Raw genomic sequence first — 10,357 nt, 5'->3', positions numbered from 1 at the left:
GGGCCGCGAACTCCTCCACGCTCAGCCCGCTCGCCGCGACCCGAGGCACATTCTCAAAGCGAGACCAGCGCGGAGGGATGGCGGCCGTACCGCAGTGCCACGGCGCGTACAGCACGTCCGAGTAGTAGTAGTGTGTGGCCCCGAGCGACGCGGCCGGCGCCGCGGGCAAGCCGCGCCGCCGCCGGTAGGTGCATCGCCAGCCGCCTGGGTCGTAGCGCAGCCACTCGCCCGGCGCCATCTCCTCCTCGAGGCAGCACGCCTTCCAGAGGTCCTCGGAGAGCGCGAGGACTCGCATCGCCCGTGAGGTGCAGGCGCAGCACGCGAGCTCGCGCGCACCGCCGCTGGAGAGGATCTGCATCAGCACCTCGTCCGGCAGCAAAGCCAGAGCACCCAGCGCACCCGGCTCCTCGCGGAGGCTGCGCCGGTCGTCCGCAAAGAGCAGGCTCCCCATCGGGCGCACGCGCAGCGGGTGCGGCACAACCTCGACGCCCTCGGGCGCGAGGGCAGCGCCGCGGCGGGGCTTCGGCATTGTGAAGGAGTCGGCAGCTCAAACAAGCGTGATCTCGCGCGCGCGTAGCCACGTGTGACGCTTCCGCTCGAAGCTAAAAGAAATTCCGAGGCCGGGCGTGCATCCTCCCCTGCGCGTGAGCAGCTTCTGCGTGGGCTGGCATACCTCCTTTTCGGGACATGTGACTATAGCCGAGGTCCACCGAAAAGAAGAACTTCTTTTCGGTTACATCGGTCGGGCTCGTTGCTGGTGCTATGATGGCGGCGGGCCGCGCGGGCCCGCCTCCCCAGGAGCAGCTTCTGGCCCTGCGCGCGTTGCTCATCGAGCATGGGCTCGACACGCTCGCACCCAAGCGGGGTCGCACAGGCTCGCGCGTGCGGCTGCCCCTCCAGCACTTTGACAGCGCCGAGCACGCCCCGGAGGACGACATCGCCGCCGCGCTCAGCCTGGGGTCTGGGCAGCCCAATGCTGCGGTGCTCGTGTCCGAGCCCTCGGGTGGTGAGGACTGGAGGCTGGGACGCGTTCACAGCTACGATGCCAAAGCGCAGACATTCGCGGCTCACCTGCTTGGTTCCGACGCCGTGGTCGACAAGGCGACAGCTGTCTCTGCGCCTCGCCTGGGCGTGTACTGGCTTCACGAGCCCGTGCGCGAGTTTGCAGCCCGGCTCGCCTCGGCCCACGCAGCGCGCGATCGTGCGGAGGCTGAGATCTTGTTCCGGTGCTACGTGCAATCCATGCCCACCACCGGCGTCTACACCCTCTCCGACACGCAAGTCGAGCGACTCCTGGAGCGTGCGGTACCCGCTCACCGCATGCCGGCTGCTGGCAAGGCGCTCTTGCGCTCTGGAGCAGCGGAGGCCCTGGTGTCCGAGGTCCGCCTCGCATACACACACTCAATGAATGCCATGCTGCTGCGGCATTCGATAGTGCGGCCGCCGCTCGGCCTAGGCAATGATACCGACTTCATCCCAGCGCCTCCTCCGCCGCCGCCTGAGATCGGCGTCATTGCCGCCGCCAAGCTGCCCGAGTACCCCCACGCCGTTGCCTCTTTTGCCGCAGTCTCTTCCGCCGCAATGCCAGAGGTGTGTCGTGCCGTCTTCGCCGCTCGGCATGAGTGCCTCCAGTTGGCGCGCCTCTCGCTCTTTGAAGTCGAGGTCTCCCGCACGCGGACACTCATCGAGTACGAGAGTGCACAGGCAAGCCACCTGAAAAAGGTGATGGGTTTCATCACTGGCACGTGGCAGCCAGCCATTCACACAGTGGTGACGGAGGCACTCGGGACCGGCCCTGGTGGTGCCGCATTGTCGGAGCCACCTCCGCCACCGCTGCAGTTGCCCTCGATCGAAGGCGTTGGGCGCGGGCGCGTAGACTCGGCGGCGAATGCTGAGAGGCAGGGCGATTGGGCAGGCTCACGTCCCAGTCCCAGTTCTCGGCAAGACAGGCTGTCGACTCAGGTCAACTTGATGATGTCTGACGCGCTCACGTGCTTTGCGCGCGATTCGCTGCACGCGTACGTCGCCTTCCTCGAAGGTCACGCGGGTCGGCCGGGGGTTCCGGTGCTCGACCCCGCCTATCTTCGGAGCACTCCGCTCCTCAGCGTCGAGCTCCTCGTCGAGGAGGGTGAGGTTGGCTACTCGGTGCCTCCGGAGAAGATGGTGCATGCCTGCCTGCGGCAGCTCGACCTCGGGCTCGAGGCCCTCGCGCCACTGACGGAGCTAAACCTCTTTGGCAGCTTGCTCAGCTCTCAGCTGCGACCGCTGTCGAGCGCAGGCGTCGCCTCGGAGGTTCAGACGATCGACCTTCGCCACCGGCTCGAGACGGCCTTGCGCGCGGCGACGGCACCGATGAGCGAGTACCTCAAGTCGCTCCGTCCGCACGAGGAGGTGCTGCGGCGGGAAGACAGCGCATGCGTCGCCGCCTTTGCGAGTGCCGACGACGGGGAGGAGCAAAGCTTCGATTTGCCTGGGATCGAGGCCAAAGTGCGCGAGCTTCGAACGGCGCAGGCGGCGCTCGACGACGCGCTTCGGCTCTTCATCGAGGGCGCGCGTTGGGACGCGGACGTGCAGCTCTTGCAAGAGTCCGAGGCCAAAGTGCTCTTCACGCAGCTGCCCGTCGTGCACATGCTGCCAGAGCAGCATCGCAAGCCGCCGAGCGAGGGCGTCTACGCGTGCCCCATCTACAAGACGCTAGCGAGGTTCGGCACCCTCTCCACCACCGGGCACTCAACCAACTTTGTGATGGTACTTGACATTCCATGTAGTTTGGACCAGCCGCAGCCGCACTGGGTGAAGCGCGGGGTGGCCGGGCTGCTCTCGCTGAACTTTTGATTATCTAGCCGAGTTTTTGCATGTGTTTTTGTGTGCGGCTCCCGGCATGTGTGTGCGGCCTGCGAATTCTTTTCGTGCCGCCAGAGCCTGACTGAAAACTCCCTCGGCTACAGTTGTAAAGCCGCGCGACGCCGTCATAGACCACAGGTCATAGACTGGGAAGGGGAGGGTCAAGGGGAAGGCTGAGCTTCAAATCGCAAGTCATAGCAGACAGTCAGTGAACATGCTGCTTCGACGGTCCAACCTCGCTCGCAGCCTCGCACCACGGCCATGGCGGCAGATCGTGCCGGCCAAGCGCCGCCTCTCCGCGCTGCCCGACACGCCTCCCGCATCGGACGCGCACGCCAACATCAACGATGACCTCGTGATGAACCGGCGTGACCTCGACTTCATCCTGTACGAGGTTGAAAACGTCGAGGCGCTGTGCCAAACCGAGCGCTACCAACACTGCGACCGGGCAACCTTTGACGCTGCGCTGGACACTGCCCACCAGCTGGCGCACTCACACTTCCACCAGTACAATGCAAAGGGCGACCGCCACCCGCCGCAGTACTGCCAGGAGACGGACACGCTGACGCTACTGCCCGAGCACGTCGCGGCGCACCGCGCCTATTCCGACGCCGGCTTCCTCACCACGTCGATGGACGCCGAGGCTCGCCCTTCGAGATTGCAGATAGCCAAACACACGCAGGGCGGTGTGTTCGAGAGCCCTATACCCGTCCTGCCTCCCTTTCCACGCCCAGGTGGGAGGGTCGCAGATGCCCGTCGCAGTGAGCGGCGCCGTCGGGCTGCACTTTTCGTCCGCAAACGCCGGCTTCTCGGCGCACTTCGCGCTCAACGTCGGCGCTGCAAAGATCCTGCAGCACCACGGCACCGACGAGCAGCGCGCGCACGTGCTCCCGAAGCTGCTCAGCGGCGAGTGGTGCGGCTCGACCCCTCCCTCCGCGAGGGCCGTGAGCGGCCTCCTCACTGCCGGACGGCTCTGGGCCAGGTGCGGTACCATGTGCCTCTCCGAGACGCACGCTGGCTCGTCGCTGACCGACATCCGCACGACGGCGCACCCGCAGCCCGACGGCACGTACAAGATCCGCGGAAACAAGATGTGGATCACCGCCGCGGAAAACAACTTTGGAGGCACCATCGCGCACATGGTGCTCGCCAAGCTGCCTGGCGCCCGCACGAGAGAGCGAGAGAGAGCGCGCGAGGAGAGGAGCGAGAGAGAGAGCGAGGCGAGGAGCGAGGAGAGGAGCGAGGAGAGGAGCGAGGAGAGGAGCGAGGAGAGGAGCGAGAGAGAGAGGAGCGAGGAGAGGCACGTGCACGAGAGGTGCTCCTCCCCCCTCCCGCTCCGTGTGACGCGTGGTGTGACGCGCCGGGCAGGGGCGCCCGCCGGCACCAAGGGCATCTCCCTCTTCCTCGTCCCGAAGCATGCGCTCTCGTTCAGCGAGGAGGGCGTCTCGCTCGGCGACCGGCCGGCGTCTAGCTCGGCGTGGGCGGGAGTTTCGCCGCAGATCAGCTGAGCTGCCCCGAGACTAGGCGAGCGCAACGACGTCCGGCTGGGAGGGCTTAACCATAAGATGGGGCAGACGGCGAGCGTCAACGCGGGCGAGCTGCTGTTTGGCGAGGCGGCGGATAGGACACTCGTGGCACCTTGTGGATGAGACTGCTCGAGATCACCCGACTGTCCGAGGTTAGGCGACGGGTGGCGCCACCGGCCACCTTGTCGGCGAGCCTAACCAGGGGCTGCATTGCATGTTCATCATGATGAACGAGCTCCGCTTCCAAGTCGGGCTCGGCGGCGTGGGCCCCGCCCTCGCGGGCTACCTCTACTCGCTGCAGTACGCGCGGCAGCGCACGCAGGGCCGCTCGCCGCTCTGCCGCGACCCGAGCACGCCAATGGTGCCGATCATCGAGCACTCGGATGTCAAGCGGATGCTGCTGCTGCAAAAGGCGTACGTCGAGGGCGCGCTCGGGCTGTGCATGTACACGGCGGGTGTCATCGACGCGCTGGCCACCACGGCCGACGCCGCGGCGAGGTCGGACAAGCTGCTGCTGCTCGAGCTCCTCACGCCGGTGGTCAAGGCGTGGCCGTCCGAGTGGTGCCTCGAGGCGAACAAGTGGGCGATGCAGGTGTTGGGCGGGTACGGCTACACGCAGGACTTCCCGCTCGAGCAGCTCTACCGCGACGCGCGCCCAAACATGATCTACGAGGGCACGTCCGGCGTGCAGGCCCGCGGCTTGCTTGCAGCGACACCTCCTCGGAGCCTCCCCTCACCCTCTCGGACCCTTCCTGCAGGCCCTCGACCTGCTCGGCCGAAAGGCGTCGATGGGCGGCGGCGCGGCGCTCAAACTGCTCGGCGCCGCCGTCGCCGAGGACGTCGCCGCGGCGCGGGCGGCGGGCGGCGCGCCGCTGGCCGAGGCGGCGGACTCGCTCGAGGCGGCGATGCAGCGGCTGCAAGAGACGACGGCGACGCTGCTCGGCGCGGCGGCGGGCGGGGAGGTGGAGGTCGGGCTGAGCAACTCGCACGCCTACCTCACGATGACGGGCCACACCGCCGTCGCATGGCAGTGGCTGCGGCAGGGCACCGCGGCGCGGCGCGGCCTGCTGCGCCTCGAGGCGGAGGGCGGCGACGCGAGCGCGGACGACGAGGCCTTCTACCGCGGCAAGCTGCACACGATGCAGTGGTTCACCCGGCAGGAGCTCTCGAAGACGGAGGGCATGGCGCAGCTGCTCTGCTCCTTGGACGATACGAACGTGAGCATGCGCGGAAACTGGTTCTGAGGCGTCTCGTGGAAGGACTCGTGAATTGCCCGCGGCCACGCGCGCGGAGATCGGGGAGAAAGGATGCGTGGGGGCCTGGCACGGCACGGAGTCGGCACACACCGGACTAGTCACCAGAGGATGCGTGGGGGCCTGGCACGGCACGGAGTCGGCACACACCGGACTAGTCACACCCGAGAGACACGTTCGTGCACCGCGCAGTCGGTCGTCAGTGCAGTCTCGAGTCTGCAGAGCCAGCAGAGGGCATGTACGTGTACGTATCATTATTTAGCAAACGCGATTATTCTGGCGGTAGCTCGATGATTCGCTGCGGCGACTGCCGGTAGAGAAGGCACGTGTGTCCTATCACTTGCGCAACCTCAGCGTCCAGACGGGTGGCGAGCTCTGTCGCCATCGAACGCGCCTCGGCCTTTTTCTTCGCTGCACCGAGCTTGCAGCGGACCAGCTCGCGCGTGGAGAGCGCATCCTCGATTTCGCCAAGGCTGCCGGCCGCAGGGTCGAGAACCAGCGCCCGCGGAAGCAGCTTCTCGGAAGTGAGCCGGCCGGCATGCGCACGAAGGTATCGCCGCTGAGCGCCGGTGAGCGGCACCGCAAAGGGAGAGAGCGCCGAGAGGCAAAGTAGGGCGAGGGTTGGCATCGAATTTTAACTCGCAGACGCGAGCCCAGCAGGTCTCGAGGACCTTTGGCGCGGCCGGGCGGCTGGCTGTTTTCTTTTCTCCAGATCTGGTGCTAGTCCCCACATACGGTCTCGTCCGTGCCTTGCGGCCGGCGAGATTGCTAGAGGTGGAGCATGCTGCTCTAGCCTCACATGTCACTTCCTGTGGTCTGTTGTTTGTTGTGCTCTTGTTTGTTTCTCTTGGCACCTTGGAGTGCTGGGGGGGGCGACAGGGAGGATATGGCCTTGAGTTATGTGTACGCCAACTCAGGGTGTGTGGCAGCCAGCTGGCTGTGTGTCTTGTGAGCCTTTTGTGTCTGTGTGTCGCTCGTGCGTGTCGTCATCATCTGTCCAGCGTCCACCCATACCGCGTTGGTGTCCAGTCCGAGCCTGGCTGTTCTTCACCTTTCTACCTACCTACCTACTGCTAGTGATCTGTGATCTGTGAGGGTCCGCCCGCAGGCGCATTTTGTATACCGAGGCGGTGCCCGGTGCCGAACCTGTCGGACCTTAAGACAGCATTGTAGATCCCTGGGCGAGGGTGGTGCTGGTGGAGGGGGCGGTCCGTCGGCGCTGGGTGCTTGTTCTGTGCTTCGTCTATCTATTCTTCTACCTTAGCTTCTAGGACTCCTAGTGGTGGCAGGCACAGCAGTTGCTCACATCGGTGCTGCCAGGGACAGCGCAGGTTCCCCCGGCCGCCCAGCTGAACTCAGCCTTGCAGGCCGAAGTGCAGTCCGCGTGGTCGCCGATGCATCCAGAGCAGCCGTGGGCCGTCTGCAGCGTCGGGTACGCTCCCGCCCGCCACTGCTCGACCTGTTTGGTACGCCAGGCCATCTCAAAGAGTTCGCTGTAGTAGCGGCGCATGGTTGTCGGCGACAGCTGGTGGTGGACGCACGCCTGCTGCTCGGCGACGGCCTCCAGGAGCTCGCGGCGCCGCCGAGCGAGCCCCCTCACGCGCCGGAGCACACAGGCGGGGTCCATGCACGTGAGTGCCGGGTGGTTGACTGCCCGGAAGGAGGCGTAGCCACCATATGAGACGGTCGGCACGTTGAGCATGATCGGGTTGGTCACGCGCTCGGCAGGCTTCCCCTCCAGGATGTCCTTTGTGTTTGCGTACCAAGCGTGCCACGCCACGGCCACATCGAGCTGCCCAAAAAAGGCGCACGAGCCTGACTTGCGCGAGGCGCCCGACGCTTTCATGTTGTACGGCTCGCGCAACAGATGCACGTCCGACGCGTTGTGCAGCATATGCACGATCGCGTCGTCAACGGAGCCAACTAGCCCAACGACAATGGTCCCGTTCGGTCCGGTGCCACCTGCGGCAGTCTCGTGGGCTGCCGGTCTTCTTCGCGGGACGCAGTCGAGGTTGAAGTGGTGAGGGATGACGACGCAGAGACGGGTGCTGCACGCGTTGTCCATGTGCGTTTCCGAGTTGAAGATCTCGGCGCTAATCTGGTGGTTGTTGTACGGTGGCCCCGTGTCGATGCGGTCGTATGAGTCGATGCGGTCCACGATGTGAACCTTCGTCTCCCTTTCCCCCACCTTACTGCAGTAAAATTTGCAGTGGACGAAGACATCGAACGAGCTCGCCTGGCTTGCAAACCAGCTATCCCATTTGCTCGACTCACAATGCGCCACCTTTGCAGCCGTGAGCTCAGGCGCGTCAATGCACCGGTGGTCGCTGGAGGGACGCTCATTGGTGGGCACAAACGCGACACGCGGCTGCTCCAGCAGTCTCGCGTACGGGTGCAGCAGAGCCGTTGGATCGTTGTAAATGGGCTGGCCATACACGCGCCACCGGCGCTGCGGCAACGTCCAGTTGTGGCAGTACGCTGGCAGGGGGGACGCGTCTGAATCGGCAAGACTGTTGGCCACCGCGCCGTGAGAGAGGCGGCCAGCTGGTCTTCCTGTGCTTCTCGTGGCGGTGGTGTGCGTGTGAGCGCCGCTGAGGCACAAAGCGAGCAGGAGCAGTGCGCGCAGGTGGTGTGCGACGCATGAGGGGCTGCGTTTGCCTGCCGCACCTCGCATAGCACAGACTGACTGCTGAATGGAAGCGACCTCGAGCGACCGGCACCGACCGGCGGGCGGCCGTTGAAGCCATATTTTTCTTTCAGTGTAGCGGCTTTAAAATGAACTGAAAAGGAAAACAAAGCGGGTGGAGGATCAGCACTTGTCGAAAGTCGGATCCGGTGGAGGATCAGTGAGTTAAAGAAAGAAAGAAAGAAAACAGACAACAAGGGAGGGATGCTCTGGAGGACGGGAACGAGATGATAGCAAGTAGGGAGTAGATAGAAGAAAGCAAAGAGGAGCCCTGCGCACGCACGACTCCGCAGGAGAAGCCCCTCCCCAGACAAAACACAAGGGAGGGATGGGAGGACGGCACGCCGCCACCACAGCACCACACAGGGATTTTAAGGAGAGGGGTGTGGATGCGCTAGCCCTCGCCCACCCTAGGGAAAAGAGAGAAAACAGCCAACCAAAGGGAGGGATGGGAGGACGGCACGCCGCCACCACACAGGGATTTTAAGGAGAGGAGTGTGGTGCTAGCCGTCGCCCACCCTAACCCTTGGTCGTTTGCCTCTTTCTATCTCCCTTCGCAGTCCCTCGCCGAGGCGCCTCGCCGATTCTCGCTGCAACCTTCATGCCACCTCGCGGTCGTCCCACTCTCGTCGTTCTCCCTCCTGTCGCTTCCTCCTCTGTCGCGTCGGCCGTCGCTCTCGTCTGCCTCGTCCTGCGACGCCGCCGCCGCCTAGGGATTTTAAGGAGAAAAAGAAAGAAAGAAAACACACAACCCAAGGGAGGGATGGGAGAACGGCACGCCGCCACCACACAGGGATTTTAAGGAGAGGAGGGTGTGATGCGCTAGCCGTCGCCCACCCTGGGGAGTCTGCCTCCTCGTATCTCTTTTCGCAGTCTCTCGCCGCTTCTCGCTGCAACCTTCATGCCACCTCGCGGCTGTCCCACTCTCGTCGTTCTCTCCCTTGTCACTTCCCCCTCTGTCGCGTCGTTCTCTTCTGCCTCGTCCTGCGACGCCGCCGCCTGCCGGTCCCTTGTTCTCGCGGCTTCTTTCGCCTCTCGGCGCAACTCCGTCCTCCTTGCGGCGTATCCTGGCCCCTCGAGTCTATCGAGCTCCCCTCGCGCAAGGACCACATTTCTGACTCCCACTCCGATCATTTGCCTCCAAGTCATGTTGTTGCTCAGGTCCACTCTCTCTTCGAACACTCGTGCCTCTACGGATGATGCCGGCGCTGGGGTCCCCTTCGGATGCATCGTGACATCTGACAACTGAATTTCCACTGGTTCGTCCTCCTCTGAGTCATCTTCCCCGTCCTCCTTCCGCTCGGCTCTTCGCTCGGTACGTTCGGTGTGGCTCACCCTCCATGCCGTGAACAGGCGCTTTATCCACCCTATATTCTTCTCTCGTTCCTCTGCCCGTGCCTTGGTCTTGTCGTTGTTTCGCACCCATGTCTGTATGGCAATCGAGGCTGCCTTCCCCACTACCTGTAGTTCACTCGTCACCTCTCCCGCGAGCTCCCTTCTCTTTCTTTCGGGTATGGAGTCCATTTTAAGGAGAGGAGAATCTTTTGCCGCCTTGTAAAATGGAAATTTTGGGGAGTCGTCTCAGTCTCACGTGAATTCGTCCCTGTCTCACTCTCAGCGTCTCAGCGGTGTCTCAATAGATCCATCACTCCGTCTCACTTCCGTCTCACTTCCGTCTTTGACTGCCTTCTCGTCCGTCTCAGCGCGGCAGGCTCCCGAGAGTGCCGAGATTGCCCAAGATAACCCGTGCAACCTCATGAGGTGGTCGGGGCAGTGTGGCAGGCGCCCGAGAGTACCCGAGATCGCCCTCGTGATGTGGTCTGATGTGCAGTGGTCACCTCGGGGCATGCGTCGGAGTGCAAGATCGCGACCTCTATCGATCTCCCCTGTATTTGCGCGTATGCGACGAGCGTCGCATCCGACTGATCGCTGCTGGTGGCGTTCGTGCGGATTACATCTCTAGCCGAAGCACGGTGGGCCACGACCTATGCAGAGTTGGGTTCACCGTTGAGCGCATAGGTAGCGTGAGGGCGCGCGACTTTCTTTCT

At 64.2% G+C, this 10,357-nt stretch overlaps 5 protein-coding genes across 5 annotated transcripts; 2 read left to right on the top strand and 3 right to left on the bottom strand.

Moving 5' to 3' along the window:
- Positions 1-21: 21 nt before the first annotated feature.
- Positions 22-529, bottom strand: EMIHUDRAFT_241993 (hypothetical protein; the record flags this gene model as incomplete). Its single annotated transcript, XM_005773062.1, has 2 exons — positions 22-52; positions 225-529. The coding sequence occupies 2 exons, from the start codon at positions 527-529 to the stop codon at positions 22-24; spliced, it is 336 nt and encodes a 111-aa protein (XP_005773119.1).
- A 2,006-nt stretch (positions 530-2,535) lies between these two features.
- Positions 2,536-2,832, top strand: EMIHUDRAFT_49510 (hypothetical protein; the record flags this gene model as incomplete). Its single annotated transcript, XM_005773061.1, has 1 exon — positions 2,536-2,832. A coding segment is annotated over one exon (297 nt), but the record flags the coding sequence as incomplete, so codon positions are not given.
- A 247-nt stretch (positions 2,833-3,079) lies between these two features.
- EMIHUDRAFT_458546 (putative acyl-CoA dehydrogenase) lies at positions 3,080-5,904 on the top strand. The gene is made up of 7 exons (XM_005773060.1): positions 3,080-3,487; positions 3,579-3,757; positions 3,827-3,986; positions 4,233-4,331; positions 4,528-5,055; positions 5,129-5,727; positions 5,788-5,904. The coding sequence occupies exons 1-6, from the start codon at positions 3,203-3,205 to the stop codon at positions 5,612-5,614; spliced, it is 1,737 nt and encodes a 578-aa protein (XP_005773117.1). The 5' UTR covers positions 3,080-3,202; the 3' UTR covers positions 5,615-5,727; positions 5,788-5,904.
- EMIHUDRAFT_241990 (hypothetical protein) lies at positions 5,895-6,251 on the bottom strand (the record flags this gene model as incomplete). Its single annotated transcript, XM_005773059.1, has 1 exon — positions 5,895-6,251. One exon carries the CDS (start codon positions 6,249-6,251, stop codon positions 5,895-5,897), a length of 357 nt encoding a protein of 118 aa, XP_005773116.1.
- A 648-nt stretch (positions 6,252-6,899) lies between these two features.
- On the bottom strand, positions 6,900-8,370 carry EMIHUDRAFT_241989 (hypothetical protein; the record flags this gene model as incomplete). Its single annotated transcript, XM_005773058.1, has 2 exons — positions 6,900-8,101; positions 8,328-8,370. 2 exons carry the CDS (start codon positions 8,368-8,370, stop codon positions 6,900-6,902), a joined length of 1,245 nt encoding a protein of 414 aa, XP_005773115.1.
- Positions 8,371-10,357: the final 1,987 nt, after the last annotated feature.

This window comes from Emiliania huxleyi (assembly GCF_000372725.1).
Source record: "Emiliania huxleyi CCMP1516 unplaced genomic scaffold EMIHUscaffold_348, whole genome shotgun sequence".
Taxonomy (NCBI): Eukaryota; Haptophyta; order Isochrysidales; family Noelaerhabdaceae; genus Emiliania; species Emiliania huxleyi.
The sequence above is the reverse complement of the archived record's forward strand: the minus strand, read 5'-3'. Positions and strand labels throughout refer to the sequence as shown.

Coding starts and splice junctions, on each gene's coding strand:
- EMIHUDRAFT_458546 (XM_005773060.1), top strand. CDS start 3,203: ATGAACCGGCGTGACCTCGACTTCATCCTGTACGAGGTTGAAAACGTC. Junction 3,488..3,578: donor CCACGTCGATGGACGCCGAG/GCTCGCCCTTCG, acceptor TTCCACGCCCAG/GTGGGAGGGTCGCAGATGCC. Junction 3,758..3,826: donor AAGCTGCTCAGCGGCGAGTG/GTGCGGCTCGAC, acceptor GCTCTGGGCCAG/GTGCGGTACCATGTGCCTCT.